Source organism: Sander lucioperca, chromosome 9 (genome assembly GCF_008315115.2).
Source record: "Sander lucioperca isolate FBNREF2018 chromosome 9, SLUC_FBN_1.2, whole genome shotgun sequence".
NCBI lineage: Eukaryota > Metazoa > Chordata > Actinopteri > Perciformes > Percidae > Sander > Sander lucioperca.
Window position 1 is genome coordinate 35,163,471 of NC_050181.1, and position 17,625 is coordinate 35,181,095.

Consider the following 17,625-nt stretch of genomic DNA (forward strand, 5'->3'; position numbering starts at 1 on the left):
AAAAAATGTAATCAATTACTCATATATTGCTGGAAAAAAAACTGAAAAATGACATCCCTCAACTGCAAAAGTCATTAGTTACTTATTTTATTTACCAGGGACAGTGCACATTCATTGAAGTGTTGCTTTAAAAGCATCAGAGTTTGAGTATTTTCTGTTAATTATCTGTGGTAGCATATATACTGGACAGATATTACAAAGTCATCAACAAAGAATGTAAGATTTAAAAGACAGAAGTTTTTGAAATAATTCCTAAGCATGCAGTGCGTTAATAAAAAGGGAAGAGCATACTAATGTTAAAAAACATAATAACGGACAACACACAATATTATAGGCTACTACATTGCTTTCATTAAAGAAGATGCCTTTAAATAGCTCCCGCAGCCACACATCACACGTTCTGTTGTAGAAATGGAAAACGAGATGTTGTGCTTCAACAAAGAAGAACATCTAGCTTAGGTCAATGTTAGCGCTAGTGGCTGCGCGCACACAAAGAAGCTGCAGGGTTCACAAACTCTCCACCATGGAACAAAATCAGGTGTGGGATGAATCTTGGTTGACAAGTGGTTAAGCCCAGCAGACACACAATGTCTGGTTTTTACACAGCCACGCGGTGACCATCTACCTACAAGAGCGTTTCCCCAGAAACCAGAGCGATTTTAAAAGCGGTTTCTGCCTCGCAGCGTTTGCCGCCAGAAGTTCAGCACTATGAACTCTGGGTGGCAGAGCAGAATTTGTGCACGTTTATGGGGTTTCGCATTGCCAGACCTTCCTCCACAGCACTGCGGAAGAGGGTCTGGCTATAGTCCATTCAGCATTCCGGGATGGGAGAAAAACGTGCTCTGGTTTATTGGCATTTCTTTAAACCAATCACAATCGTCTTGGGCGGTGCTAAGCACCAGACGGAGCAACGGTACTGCTGCAAAATAGTCTCTGGAAGGAACTTGTTTTGGTGGAACATGTGTTCGTTCAAAAGTAGTTTTAGTAGTGCAACAGAAAACTCAGATTGGACAGATAGTCTAGCTAGCTGTCTGGATTTACCCTGCAGAGTTCTGAGGAGCAGTTAACCATAGTCCTCAGAAATACACCAGGGTTTAGAACGCCAACACAAAGAAAGAGGAAGGTGACGGACATCCAGCTGAAATGAGGGACATCTGGCGGAATTTCTGGTGGCACCGGAGCAATCCCGGAAATGGAATGTCGTCGATATAGACTAGTCAAGAGTCAACCAAACACGCAGCAGCTGATTTTACTCTTTTACTCTATTTCTCCTCCGTGTTTCAGGGTGTAAACTAATCACACACCCCTGATGACGCCTCATAATTTCATTGCACTCCCAACCCAGAAATAAAGACACTAATTAGACTTGCATTGGCACGATCAGTCATAAACATCTGTTATTCAAAAACACAGACATGTCAACAGCGAATGCGTGTGCAGTTTTATGTTGTAGTTGTGTGATTGTAATAGTAGTTGCTCACATGATAAAAGTGTTTAATATCCTGCAGCCACCTGATACATGATGTGAAAATACAGTATGGAGGACCATTAGCGCTGATGGCTGCACTGTGTCTGAGCATGCCGAGCCAGTTATGGTCTCCACTGAGAGAGGGATTTGGGGGGGGGGGGTGTCTCCTCTAAATGAGGAAGATAATGACATTTCTCTTGTCACAAATAGAAGAGTACAAGCACTCAGTCACAAAAAAAAATCATTTGAATTTTTATGGAAGTGGATTATATGGAAATCTTACTTTTATGTTAATTTCTCTGAAAAATCCTACTAAACTGCCAGTCTGCCTCCGCACACAGCTTTTGGGTTTAGCTTTGATGTGTTTTTGTCACTCCATGTAAAGTACAAGGCCAGAATAATGTATCAGCAATATCAAACCACATTTATACACTTTGACACAACTCAAACAGAAAAGAGGCGGCCAATGAGTTCACCACACACACTGTGAGCTCCAGGCTCCCTAACTCGAGGCAAGCTGAAAGATGTGTGATGGAGATGTGTGGGACGCACATATCTGCATACAGTGGACCTACACTGTTAGTATTCAAACTACATGACAAAACAATATGTGTTTTGGTGCACATGTGGGAGGAACAGATGTGTGTCGCCCCTGGGGTTAATCACAGCATTCTAAGTACAATAGACCACATTGTAGGCCTACATACTGTACACGATGATTGTCAAATCAACATCACTCCATAACGTAGTGCAGGAAAAAATAATCAACTATAAACAAGCTGATAACACTAATAATAAAAAATGTAACTTGTTACAGATGTGGAGGCATTAACAGAAAAGTAAAAAGAAAGTAAAAATGGATGTTCAAAGACAGAGATCCAGAGAGCAGAAGTAATAAGATTAGTAGAGTAGAGAGAGTAAATGAGCCTTAGCTCCCCAGAGTTAAGGAGCTTGGCGGGCTGCAGCAGAAGCAGCAGTGTAATTGGACCACTGCGTGGAGAGGCAGCCGTGGTGGAAGAAGAAATATCAGATAAAGCTGGATGATCACATCACAGCTGTGCGATGCCACCGCCAGCGCTGAGCAGTGTGATGGCATAAAGACAGTAAAGCGTCACCATTAAATTACAGCAGCGGTGCAGACGTCACCAACACGAAGCCACCAACACATCTCAGTCTTTCACTTTGCCCAGAAAGGAAACTTGTCCACACAGTCCAGCCATGTGTGAAGCCCTAGGGAGGAGTGTGGGGTTGATGACGAAATGATAGGGGAGAGAAAGAAAAAAAGAGGCTGTATCTCATTTAATCTGATTTTTGATTTATATCTCGTTTGCTCTCCTTGTGCACTTTTTTTCTCTTTTGGGCTGCTGCAGAACTGAAGCCCTTCTTGTTATTCCTACAATAATTATGCTTGTGAACTGGAGGCAAATAACAGAAATATATTGGCTTCCTTATGAACCATTAATCCTCCGAGGGCTCTCACATGTCAGAGGAAAAGCCACACACATTTTTGAAAAGTCGCCCCTAGAATTATTCAAGCCATTTTTTTTTTTTTTAAGGGAACACTGACATCATGACTTTCAACTTTCAAGGTAATTTTCAACTGCAGGTCTGTCTTGCAAAACAAGTGTGGGCATATACTGAGTGGGTTTCTCTGATTCTGTTTAGAAAAAGAGACAAAAAAGAAGAGAGAATATTCTTTTAGCACTTGTATAATTTGTCTTCTAAAGAATGGTGACACTTTTTTGAAATATACTGTAAATAGCTTCAGATTTCAACATCTGTGAGCATATGGGCACACATTGTCTTCTCACCTGTACAGGCTGTGAGGATGACTGGCATTGAGCCAAAAGGCCTTGGCATAAAACTGATGGGACTGCACCACAGCAGTTGGTTTGGTATATTAGTAATGGATGTGAAAGAAGAAAAAAAAAAAAAAAAAAAATCACAAATGTGACTTAATTGAATTAATGGAATGGTTTGACATTTGGAAACATTGCCGAGTGTTAGATGAGAAGAATGATACTGCTCTCATGTCTGTACGGTAAATTTGAACCTACAGCCAGGAGACAGTTAGCTTAGCTTAGCATAAAGACTGGAAACAGGGGGAAAACAGCTAGCCTGGCACGGTAGCCTGGGAAAAACCCTGACGAATGTCCGGCAAATTTGAGATTTGTTCTACAAGTCAGTCTGGCCAAGAGCCCATTCAAGCCCATTTCCAATTTTTCCAAATCATCATTTTTCCAAATAACACCAATCACAACCGTTGAGACGGGCTTTACCCGATGACAATAGCGTAGCAATGGCGAGCAGCTTTTTGTTTACATTCAACATGACGGCTACCGAAGTGCAGCAACCCCGTTGATGCCGCTGTCGCTGCTACGTCACCCGGATCATTGGTCTGATTGGTTGAAGGACTATCCAATTGTGCCCAGAGGCATTTGAGCGGCTATCCATTGGTGACGCCCCTTTGGAAATGAGCTGCGAATGAACCTTGCCCAGACCCACTCTCAGTTACAACTGAGAAGGGTCTGGTGTCAACCAAGGCTACTGGCTCGGTCCAAGAAAATCACCTACTCACATGAGCAAGATATAACGTGTAGAGGCTAAGCGCAAGCTTTGAGTCCCTGAGGTGACGTACCACGGGTTGAATAGTTGACACGCTTTTTACCTTGTTTGATCAATTAAAGTCCAAGTCATATTTGCTTGTAGTGAAGAGTGAGGAATAGTGGATCCAAATGCAGGGAGAGGCAGGTAGGCAGGAGATGGCTTGAGTTCAGGGATTTATTGGTTAACAAAAAACGGCAGCTCAGAGGCTGGAAAAACCACACAAAGGAACTCAGAGAAAAATACAAAAGCAACAGGAAAAACACAGGCTGACGGCAACTCGGGCAGGAAACAAAAGGAGCAAACTTACAGGGACAGGACACAACGGAATACAAAAAGACACAAAACAATCTGACAAGAGACAAAAGGAACACAGAGGTTAAATACATGAGGTAATGAACAAATGAGGGACAGGTGACACGACAGGTGAAATACATCAGGGCGGGGCAGGACAATCAACAAAGGCGGGAACACAAAAAGTAAAACTAGACATGACAGGACAGAAAACAGACTATCAAAATAAAACAGGAAACAGGAACCACTGACAAACACCTGAAATCAACTAAACACAGAAACTTGACAACACAGAACACAGGAATTAACCAAAAAATACACTATAAACCAGGAGATAACTAAACAGAAATATACAGAATATACAAACACAGGGAACATGCACAAATAAACAATAAAGGCAACAGAAATGAACAAACTGGTAACAGAAATATCCCTAAACCGTAACATTTGCTGTTAAAACCAGTAGATTCTCCAAACAAAGGGTGACTGTGGCGTGTAAGTTGTCTGTAGTGGTGTGGTGTTGTGATGTGGTTAAAAACTGTCTGTGCTTCCGGGTAGAACACCTGACTAACCAAAGATCGGTTCCTATTTATGCCCTGAGCGCTAATTGGCTCTTACATAATGTGTTAGGTAATGAGCTCTAGTGCCATCCTGTCGTTTTTCACTTTGGTTTTCGGAGGGATTGAACAAACGAAATATGAGGCGGATTTTGTTAACTTTTAGACAGAGCCAGGCTAGCTATTTCTCCCCGCTTCCAGTCTTTATGCCAAGCTAAGCTAACTGTCTCCTGGATATGAGAGTGGTGTCGATCTCATGATCTAACTCTCAGCAAGCAAATAAGCGTATTTCCCAAAATGTCAAACTATTCCTTTAAAACAGCCTTAAGAAGGGTTAAGCTAAAAGAAGAAGCTAACTATGTGTGGAAAGCCACACAGACACAGCGCCTGTTAATTTGTTCTTTTCCATTTTTATCTGAAAAGATCACGGCTCTAACACAAACACCAGATCACATGATATCAAATTAGCTTGAAAAAAATAAATAGTTGTGATTACATGTTGGCAGTCCGCCCATGATAACGTTCTGTGACTTTTTGACTGCAAACGGGTCACATAATGATCAATACCTAACATCCACATAGATTTCCCTCGAGACCCACGATCAATTTATAGTGTTTTGTGCGTAATAAGCATGATGAACATCTTCCAAAGCACCTGAGTGTTATTGCTCAGTGAGAACTGAGATGTCCACTCAAACCAATAATAATAATTAAACCAGCCTTTGTGGTTTCCACATATATCAGCCTGCTCTCTTTACAGCCAGACACAAAGCCTCCAAGGACACTTGATTAAGGGCTCTGAAAAGAGATTAAAGTTCTGTTGTTTGAATGGGGAATCATATACAGGATCATATGTACCAATGACACGCATGCATGCAGACACACACACACACACACACACACACACACACACACACACACACACACACACACACACACACACACACACACTAAAGAAAACCTTATAATACACTCCGTGTTTGCTCAGTGTGGGCGGCCATGAGTCCCTCAGGTTGCATATGAGAGTGAAGGTTTGTATTTTTATGTGTGGGCTTTAGGTTATTACAGCACACACACACACACACACACACACACACACACACACACACACACACACACACACACACACACACACACACACACACACACACATACACCCAGGAGGCATCAGTCCATGAGAGGAGGAGAAGAATCCACTTATACAGACAGAGACAGAGAGCCACAACATCCACAACCGTTTACCATCAGATAGACCTTTTTCTCATTGGATATGATGAATTCTTTCATTTCCAACGATAAGATTATCTGCTGCTGCTGCTGCTGCTCCTGTGTGTGTGTGTGTGTGTGTGTGTGTGTGCGTGTGTGTGTGTGTGTATGTGTGTGTGTGTGTGTGTGTGTGTGTGTGTGTGATCCCCATGTGGCTGCTCACGTCAGATGCCAAAAGGATAAAAATGGAAATGTTTAAGCTGTTGTAAATAAATAGAAAATTTTGCCTGTAGGTATGAAGACACTATACCACTATTATATTATCGATTATAGAATATTTATTAAATGGTTTACACTGTATCATATCATTTAAAGCTATAGTGTGTAGTTTCTGTCTCCCCTATGAGGAATTCTAAGTCTAATGACAACAACACTGTCGGCGCGTCCACATGATACAAACCTTCCGTGATCGTGCACCGCCCCCACCCCTCCTCCACACAGTTGCTAGTAGCCAAGGAGGACACGGAGGATCATAAAAACATGAGGAACTCTTCAGAAGAGGTCATTATCTTCACTTGAGTTTCTGTGCGGGAAAGTCACCGGACACCACAATCTTCTAAACATAACCATACTGAGAAATACAGACGGAGTTGTGTGGAGCTGATAATCTTAAGTAATTAGTCTTAATTAGCTTTGTATCAACTCATTTGGCAATGGCTTGAATGTAACGGACGTTTATTAATATCAAAAAGTTACGCACTAAATCTTTAATACCATGTGTTTTAGGGCCTTTAAGTGAGCTTGTAACCAAGAGGTTGTCAGTTCAATCCCCAGACATGATAAATCTGGGTGGGGAAAGTGTAAAGAGCAGTGCTTGTCCCTCCCTCATTACCACCACTGAGGTGCCCTTGAGCAAGGCCCTAAACCTAAACCTAAACCACTCCAGTGGAGCTGCTCAGTGGCCAGCAGATCAGACTGTGGTTGTACTGGGCAGCTTCCAGGTATAAATGTGTTACTAAAAAAAATAATAATAATAATACTGCCTTCCTATTTATTTAAGCTTCCCTGAGAGGAAGCCTCTCTTTTGCAGGAACACCCTGATCACATTCACACAGTTACACTATAAATTACTTGAATTGAATTGGTGAATCTGGATTTTTGTATGTTTTTTTTCGTGCCAATGGGAGTCTGGGTTGACCTGATGGCAGTAACAGAAAAGGATTGGTGGAGGGGGTGGTGGGATCCTGTGTGACTGTAGTGGCTTGGATGGTGAGGGCATTTTACCAGGCTGAGATAGTTAAAGTGAGTATGGATTCAACTCACTTTCAATATCTCAGACTGAAAAATGTATATAGGCCTATCTCAAACGCCAATTGTCTACACTGAGTACTTTTGATCATTTAAAAACACCCTGCTAGTAATACTGATATACTTACACTTAAGTAAGATGTGGACATTACCACTGTTCACCACTTACAGCTGCAGAAATCTATCTTAACCAAAAACACAGCAGAACTGCAACTTGCCAACTTGTTTCTGTTCAGTGACTCCTAAACATAAGAGAGGACAAAGTGATGATATCAAGCCACCTGGAGCCAGATTTTCAGAGCAAATATGAGAAGTATTTTACATTTCATTTAATTTACAAATCATTTAAATTCAGCGCCGGTCTGAGGTCAGAGAGGACCCGTTTTAAAAAGAAAATGCACCGTAGGAGCCCTATTGTGCAGTGCCATTTCAGCTGAGAATTACTCAATTATTATTTATGATTACTCAAGAAATTCTAATATAGTCTATGAGCCGTACGGCTATTTATAATGTATGATTTATTAAATGAATGCCAAAGGAAATGAAAAAAGCGATAGCATCATTAGACCCATTAAAGTTAATTATAAATTCTAATTAATTTAAAACCTCTCTTCCCCAACACAAGCTTCCCTTTTCCACATTAAACCGACTGTCACAAATTCAGCAGTCATTCACACATTTGTGGAAACTTACGCACGACTCCAGGAGCAGAAATAATCCTGCTGGAGCTGAGATTCATTGGTGACAAACTCAAAACACTTCAAATGGTGGAAAGACAAGCATGCTCTACCGACACCTTTGTAGTGTCACTGAAACTGTGAAAAGGGTGCAGGCATGTGTCAATACCTCCCGGTCGAAACCAGTCTACAGATGAAGGTGAGGGGCGACAGCCATACACATACTTATTAAGTAACACTGACAGTTTATCCCGATGAGTCCTCTTCTGCAAAAGAGGCACGTGGAGCTTTTCCGGTCAATGTGATTGATGAAGTTTGTCCAGTGCAAGGGCGTAGCGTGCATGGGGTATACGGGGGGACATGTTCAGGGCTTTAATTTGACAATTTAAAGAGGCGCTATGCAGTTTTGGCCATTTATTCGCTGTTTTCTCTCTTTTCGCTCGCAGGTTTCTCTATAGAGCTCCCCTACAGCTTCGGCATAGATATTTGGCAGCTCCTATGTTTACTCGTGTCTGACTCCTCGCTCAGTCAGTCTGCTGTTTCCTCTTTCTCTGTTCCTCCAACAATACTTTCCTAGCTTTCTGCTTCTTTTTTTGCTGGCTCAGAACCATGACGATAGTGTGAAAAACTCCATCGCTACCTTGTTAGCCGGTTCCTGAATGGGCGTATGTGTGCAGTGCCGTGAAGCAATTTGTTACATGGCGAGACCTGATATCACGCGATACTTCCAGACGCTGAGGCCGGCGGCACGCCGACCAAAAGTTGCAAGGGTAGTTTTTCAGCTCACAGGCGCTAGGGGGAAGCGAGACGACCACCATTCAACCCGAAAAAAGTCATATTACCATTCCAATGACTCCGAAGCTGTTCAGTTAAGGTAAATTAAGCTAAAAAAGCTGCATAGTTCCCCTTTAAAGTTACTAGCGAATTTGAGCGGTGATGTCTGAAGCGAAGTGTCTGTTTGAATCGGCAGGCTGCAGAAACGATGCGACAAGTCAGTGTTTCCAGATTTGGTGTGTTTTCTGCCAAGGAATTTGGCCAGTTGTGTGTCTTTGGCTTGGAAACGTAATCTTTATATTTAGCACTAATCCTACATTTCCCATGAACACCAAGTGGTGCGTGGTATCAATTACGAGCGACGTGGAAACGGAGAAGAGGAACGGAACGGAGCCAAACAAACCAGAGGAGGTGAAATCAAAGTAAAGTTAGTTAGGAAAGAAACAAACGTGGCTAGTGGAAAATCTGATTGGCTGGTAATTTTTAAAATCTACTAGCCATGTTGGCTGGTGATCAAAAAAGTTAATTTAAAGCCCTGGCTTTGTCCCTGCACTTTCCATGTCGGTGCCCTCTGTCATTGATGTGAACGCACCATAAGTTGGCGACGTGCACGTTACTCAGGTTGGTCAGTTGATTGATCGACTCATATAGATATAGGCAATAGTAAAATAATGTATGATAAAAAATATATATAGAGAAAATTATAAGCAGGAAAACTCATTTAAATATGCAATAATTAAGATCAGTGTATATGATGGAATAGTGGCTGAATGTGCCAGAGGCCACTAAATTTGGGCTATTACAGCCAAAAATGTCTCCAGGATGGCATGCACCCCGGACCCCACTACACTAAAGCAATAAAACAGTATGGAATGGTTTATGGATATGTCAGTGTTTCCATCAAACATGAATGAAATGTAGGCTACTCGGAATCGGCGATTATTGATGATTTTTCAATGAAAATCATCCTCTTGAACAATTCTTCCCCTGTCAGTGAACCCTTTTCAAGTCAAGTCAAGTGGGTTTTATTGTTATTTCAACCATATACACTGTATATAGTGGGACGAAACAACGTTTCACAGTGTATCAAGTGGTGTAACACATTTAAACAGTGCCGATCCTGACCTCCCTGGGGCCCTAAGCAAAATTCTGCTAAGGGGCCCTACTAGTAAAAATAATCAAGAATTCACATTGCAAATAGTAAAAAAATCGAATTCTTGATATCAAAAATGCATAAACTGTGAATGAATAAAAGCTAAAATGGCTTGCCATAGCATGTTAAAGTTTTTATTTATTTATTATTATGCATGTTGAAGAAATTCTTGACTCATGGTTATTATTTACTGAGGGATGTGCATCCATATTGACCAGTATGTCCAGCTAATCAACATTTTAAATTCAATATAGCCTATAAATCAATGTCAAACTGTCAATACATTGCTTTCCATCTTGCATAATTAGTGCAGTTGTTTAGAGTTTTTAACTACACATTGTCTGAGACTAGATAATCAGTGTCTTAAAAGTATGTATAATGTGTACTTTGATGAGGAGTGCCATCATTCACGGCCATATATTGTAGCCTACAGTCTGTCTGGTCTTCACATATATTTCTGCTAGAAAAATGCGCGTTTCATTTCGTGCACGCGCCTAACGCATGATAACACACCCGACGCGGTTATCTTTTCCGAGCTGCAGTAAACAAACACCGTTGCACTTTGTCATTTATCAAACGTATAAATAATTGTATTTTACTCTCACTTTTGTCAGGCACAAAGTCACAAAACACAGCCCTGGAAGTGACTGGCATTAGCAGCTAGACACAGACCAAGAGATGCACTGCCTGTCTGCCCAGCTAGGTTGGCAAGACCGAAAAAAACACAATAGAAATGCACATAAACATTACTTTACTTTGCTGACATCAAACTTGGAGAGGAGAGATCACAAGTTAACTGATTGTTGTTCCCGCAATTCACTCTCATGGTGTTTTTTTTCCTCTTTTCGTGACCAGAAGGATAGTTTCGCTTCATTTTGTCATGGATGTTGTAAACATTAATTGACGCGCTATGACACGAGGGGGAGGCGGGGCCTCGAGTAATTTGCGGGGCCCTACGCAGCTTGCGTAGTGAGCGTATAGGGCGGATCGGCTCCGTATTTAAAATATATAAAAACGACATTTGAGAAAGGCTACATTTAGTGCACACATTATACTTAAAATAGAGCATTTAAGACAGACAAGGGACAGGACAGACAACAGCCAACAAAAGACAGGGCATAAGTAGACTTGTAACAGAGCGCTGATTGTTATAAGTTAGGTTCACAGTGAGGTGAAGGTAGAATATATAGAATTTAGCAGCAGAAAAAAAAGAGATTACTGCATTGTGTGGGCTCGTAGTTTCATCCTGTGTGCTCTGTTTTGTTTTGACATCAGATACAAATTGGATTATGTATTTGTTGGTGCATTACTGGAAACATGTTTGATTCTTTTATGGATCCATTTATGGATTCTTACTGGTTTGGATGAAGTACTTGGTGAATTAAATGGACAACGTCATGCGTCTTTGAAACAATAGTCTGTGTTGTGCCATCGATTGCAACTTAATCAGACATACTGCGATCAATAAAGGGTTATGTGTCGAGTGTGTGGCTTCAAACAGCAGCGTGAGACCCGTCTCTGTTCCCGGTGTTGTGTTAAAGGCGCTGACCTTGGTGCTGAATTCTGGGAATTATGACATCGTGATCCCTTTACTTGTATTTCTGGACCATATTGCACATATTACTTTTAGTTTTCTAAAAAAAAAAACTCGTCCAGCCTATTGAGCCACAGGTAGGCCTAGTTATAACCCTGCATTCTCACAATAATGAGCATATTGTATATTTAGCCAAGCAATCCAGAAAAGATCTTGTAGTTTGTATTATGGAAGTTAAATGTGGAGCAAAGATAAAGCAAATATTTGAAGAAAATATATTGCCATTTTTCACAAAAGCAGGTTTTTAAGTTTTTCGTGCTACATGATATCAGATGTTGGCTCCTGGGTTTACTGAGCTGCTTGCATTTTACCTCTGAGGCTGATAAATGACAAGCATTACAAGTACTGAATATTGATTCTTCGGCTGTACAAACGTGTTCCTGGGAAACCTGGCTCGCTGCGCTCACAGCCCGCACGTCACTCCCCTGACATCAGCACACAGCTTAAATACCCGTAGCACCGAGCTGTGTAAACACGACCGGGCAGGCACACCTTTATCTGGGCGCATCAGGAAACAGACACTGCTGGAAACTAAACCCAAGAAGCACTTCAATGTGATGCATTGTATGCTCTGTCCGAAACAGCTTCTTACAGGATGTAATTTAAAGTTTATGAATGCCTAGCAGCACTCTATATTTCCAGAGCAAGTTTTCTGAACAACGCAGAAAGTTCTTGCACTTCAACTCTTTTGCATCGTTGGTTATAATAATGATCAACGGCACTCTTGCGTTTGGAGAACTGGTCACGAATGTTTCTGAGCCGTTGCCGCCTCTCTCTCTCAGCCACAACCAAAGTGCGTTCCCTGCGCTCCGGCTGGAGTCCAAGTCTCTGGTCATTTCAGCCACCATGTTCGCCGTGGGAGTCCTGGGGAACCTCATCGCCATAGTTGTGCTGTGCATCTCCAAAAAGGAGCAGAAGGAAACCACTTTCTACACCCTGGTGTGCGGGATGGCCATCACGGATCTGTTGGGAACATGCTTCACCAGCCCGGTGGTGATCGCCACATATGTGGCTAACCGCTGGCCAGGAGGCGTGCTGCTCTGTCACTTCTTCTCCTTCTCCATGCTCTTCTTCGGCTCGGCCGGCATGTCCATCCTGTGCGCCATGGCTGTGGAACGATACTTGGCCATAAACCACGCTTATTTCTACTCCCAGCACATAGACCGGACAATGGCGCGTTTTGCGCTCCTGCTCACCTACCTGGCTAACATCGTACTGTGCATTATGCCCAGTTTTGGCTTCGGGCAGCACGTCAGGCACTTTCCCGGGACTTGGTGCTTTCTGGACTGGAGGGCGATGGATCCACTGGGAGCCTGCTACTCCTTCCTGTACGGCGGCGTGATGCTGCTGATGATCGCAGTGACCGTTCTGTGTAATTTGGCGGTGTGCAGGTCGCTGGTAGGGATGAACCAGAGGACCGGGATAGTCAGGACGGAGTTGTGTGAGCAGGGAGGATCGCGTCGCCGCTTCCCCCGGCTGCCGCTGGTCACCTCCGCGGCGGAGATGCAAATGTTTTGGCTTCTGATCTTCATGACCATCGTTTTCCTGGTCTGCTCCATCCCTTTAGTGGTAAGGACGACAGCTTTATTTTATTTTTCCATTCATGCTGTATATTCCAGATCTTCAACAAGGGGCCCGGGACCCATAGGGTGTCCCCAGAGTTGCCAAATGATAGTTCGAAATTTTAAAAAATAGAAGGAAAATAAACAAAAAAATATGTCTGAACACTTACATAGGTAAGGTAGCCATCCACAGATAGAGTTAAGCTTAAGGATTCACTGTGCCACATTTTAACATGATGTATAAATATACGAATAGGTCAACAATTATTATTTGAATATCTTAGTATTGTATGCACTATAAAAAAGTAATATATATATATATATATATATATATATATATATATATATATATATATATTGGTCCCTGCTCCATCTGTTTTTCAGCTGGGAGGACCTTGGCCTAAAAAAGATGAAGACCCCTGGTCTACAGTATTGTTTAGCAACATTTGCGCATGGTGCGTGCCAAGTACATTTAGTTCTTATGTTGATTTTATGTTGATCTTAGGTTGTTTTTAGAATGTTTTTTTCTGTTACATGTTTGTGTTGTGAAGCAACAGATTGTAGCACTATGCCCAAGACAAATGTCCCCTCGGGGGAAGTGTATTCTATTCTATTCTAGTTATTGCTCTCTATTGAATTTTTTATTAAAACACTTATCTTAGGCATTCTCTGACCGTGTTTCTATCTGAAAGGTGCGAATATTCGTGAACCAGATATACGACCCTGCGTATGTCTCTGCTGGGGGGAGGCCTGACTACCGGAGCGACATGTTGGCGATCCGCTTCGCCTCATTCAACCCCATCTTAGACCCCTGGGTGTATATTCTGTGCCGGAAGAACCTGCTGCTGAAGGGCTGCGAGAAGCTGAAGAGGACCGTGGTCCGAGTTAAGGACAGTCGCAGTGACAACATCGGCTGGGTAGGAGGTCAACACTCGCCTCCGTCTCTAAACAGCAACGCCACCAGTTACGCGTCATTACGCACAGCCAGTTACAGGAACGACGTTGAACACCAGGTGTCCAACAATAACACATCGTTTATAGACTTCGCAATGAGGCAGGGGTGGGAGTACGACACCGCCCAGGTCAACTTCCACCCGTTCAGCGTCGAGTCGCCCGCAACTCACGGCTGTGAAGAAGAACTAGCAGCCGGCTGCAGACAGGAGGAGGCGGCTCCAGGACGCCGCGCGACGCAGCTTCTCACTGCGCACTTTAGAAAAGTGGACATTCTCACCTGCACCTTCAGTACACCAAGTTCATGTCAGTCAGCGAAATGCCTTTGATGAACATCTGTCAAATCCCAGCATCAGTTTAGAAATGTTCCAAAGTCGGGCAACTGCTTCATCTGCACAGCACACTGGTAGCCGAATTCCATTGAGAAAAAGCAACGCTCCCTATGAGATCACTTTTGATGGTTCTGAAGCACCAAAGAGCCATAACCATGGAAGCAAATAAGAAAAACAAAAAATCAAGTTTCAGAATTTCCAAATTCAGATCCAAAAATTGAAGTTGAAATAATTCACATAGCAACATCTGGGCTACCCAAAACAGGATAGGCAATGGAGCCTGAATGCAATCGAATTCCGGCCTATCAGAGCACGGTGTGTCAGTCATGTGATGCAAGAAAGATGCTCAAAAATTAAAACTCAAAGATGACTGGTAGCTCGTGATTCGTCAATGTTGTTGTTTATGAACAAACAAACACAGGGTTGGAATTATTTCAACTTGAATTTTGGATCCGAATTTGACCAATCAATTTTGAGTAACCTGAATCTATTTTATTCATTTTTTGGGAATTCTGAATTCAGAAGAAATAAATTCAGATACATGGTTTTTAAAGTTAAATATTTCAATATTAAGTATTTAGCGGCTGTTAAAACTCAAATACTTATGTCTCTTATTTGCTTCCATACATATCAGCTGAAATGAATGAAACACTTGAAACAGCACTTAGCAGCTATGACTGTAATCATCTCAACATCAGCACTGGGTCAAACATCTGCTTTACATACTGTATATGTTCACCTGCTGCACAAAGGTCTCTAAATTTACATTTATTGTAGGCTTTTTTTTTTAGGTTAAGTGATACACTTTGAGGATCTAAGACAAGTACACCATTTGATGTGCATTTCCAACATCTTCTTTATATCAACCACAATATGTCTCCATTCAGGTGGAGTCCTGAAAAACACCCCAACCTACTACAGGCTAGCTTTAAGCTGTACGTAGTACATATATACTTTTGGTGTCACTATGGGTGCTGGTAGAAACACTGCTGACCATGTTTTGTTCCAGTGTCCCCTAGCAAGTTACATTTGACCAATAGCTCCAATTGTGAGTAATCTGATTTGCTAATAGGACTTCTGCTGAATGTGCAAAGACAATTGTGACCATTTCCAAACATGGAAATTTAAAGAAAACATAATCATACCCCATGGGTACAAATAAAAGGTGTGACACTCTAAGAGTTTGATACGCTGTATAAATCCATATGTGCCATTTGCAATACATGTTTATTGATTATGTGTTGTTAAACTTGATTTCTTACTTCTTTTATTTTTAAATCTACATGCTGCTAATTTACTCCATCTGTGTTGCATGATGCAGGGGAAACTGAATGTAGACATTTTGAACCTCATAAGTCTTGTTTTATATTGCACATTTGCATATCATGTTTTGATAACTGCCAACGTGAACATATCACCTTTAAAAAAAAGAAAATAGGCTACTGTTTTAAGCTGTATGACCGGTGGTGTCTGCTGGATGTGTTGGTGGGTCTTTGCAGAGAAAAGAAATAAACACCGAAGAGACGGCACACTGCTGCGTTCTCTCTGCTCGCTGGTTTAAAGAACAAGAAAGGAGCTTTAAAGGAAACATTTTTTAGTTGAGCAGACAGGTGGCAGGAGAGTGACGCTTCTTTCACTTCAAACTGCAACAACAGGTTCACATTTTGCCATTTATTTTAGACCAGCAGGTGGCTCTACAACATAAAAAGCCCTGCTTATATTGAACTAGGTGTTGAGCCTGCTCACAGCAAAAATCATTATGGAGAGAACCCCCCCCCCCCCAAAGTCATTTTCAGGCTGCACAATCAGTGAAGTAAACAGTGATAACAAGATGTATATTAAAAAACTTTATTCCCTTAAAGGAAAATGTCATACAAAAATAAAGAAAACTTTATAATAATAATAATAATAATAATAATAATAATAATAATAATAATAATGTGACATACTACTGGGAGTGTGTAACTGAGCGGAAATCACCACTTTAAGATGGAGGCCAGGGGACTACAGATGAAAAATAGCCTTTTGGCTAATTCTGTCATTTTTAACCCATGTATAATCATGCGTTTTAGTTATTTCTACTGTGCCCTTCTTAAATAAACTGACTTGAATTGAAGTGAGAAATGTTGAGGTCCTGTAGTAAAGGCTTCACTTGTTTGCTGCATACATTCTGGACATTGAGACTGACTGTGGACAAGCTGATATCATTACCCAGCTGTCAGACTCAAGTATGTGAAGTGAACTTCAGAAAAAAAAAATAAAAAAAAATAAATAAAATAAAATACATATATATATATATATATATATATATATATATATATATATATATATATATATATATATATATATATATATTAAGTATACCACATCATTTCAATGTAGGTCAATTTGTTTCTGGTTGTTAGGATTTCTTTTTAAAGAGCGAATCTGAGCTTTTGGATTGTGTTTCTGTTTTTATTAAATCACTCAATTAGTTTGAGAAATGTCTTTTGCATCCAATCCAATTCTTCCCAGAATGAGCTGTCCAGACCAGGTTAATGATTAATGTAAAAATGAGCACAACATGTACGTATAGTAAAAATAAAACAAAACAAATGTATGTACTGTATGCAAGCCGAAGTAACTGTCAACGTGAAATCTGGCAATAAATAGATATTTATCTACAACATAGTTAATAAAAACAGCTCTCATATGAAGCTATAATAAATAAATAATTTATCAGAAATAAATATACGTTACTTTTATACAGTAATACATGAAGATGCATGGCATCCATTTGGCTGAGTTCACCTGAACATAGAAATGACACAATGTAATGTCTCTGTTTTTATGTGAAAAAAACGTGATATAGCTTTTGTGAGAAGCTAGCTTCACTGGGAGTGATGGTGAACATCATATCAGTCTTTAGTCCGAATATAAACACAGTGTCAGTCCTTTCACTGTGTCTTTTCTTTCTATCTCTTGAGCTTCAGTCTTCAGGGCTCGCCCATATAAAATCAAAACATGTTCACATATAGAGGCTCTTTTATGTGTAATAATAACTGGTCTGGAGTATCCTGCAGTAGTTACCAGTTATGCAGTTGAAAACAATTCACTCTTTGAAGATGCAACAAGAAATCCAGACTGTGATTCACTGGTGACTTTC

The 17,625-nt window shown here is 41.1% G+C and overlaps 1 protein-coding gene across 1 annotated transcript; it reads left to right on the forward strand.

Annotated features, from left to right (window-relative positions):
- Positions 1 to 12,130: 12,130 nt before the first annotated feature.
- ptger4c (prostaglandin E receptor 4 (subtype EP4) c) lies at positions 12,131 to 14,668 on the forward strand. Its single transcript, XM_031281361.2, has 2 exons — positions 12,131 to 13,204; positions 13,890 to 14,668. Exons 1-2 carry the CDS (start codon positions 12,251 to 12,253, stop codon positions 14,475 to 14,477), a joined length of 1,542 nt encoding a protein of 513 aa, XP_031137221.1. The 5' UTR covers positions 12,131 to 12,250; the 3' UTR covers positions 14,478 to 14,668.
- The last annotated feature ends 2,957 nt before the right edge of the window (positions 14,669 to 17,625 follow it).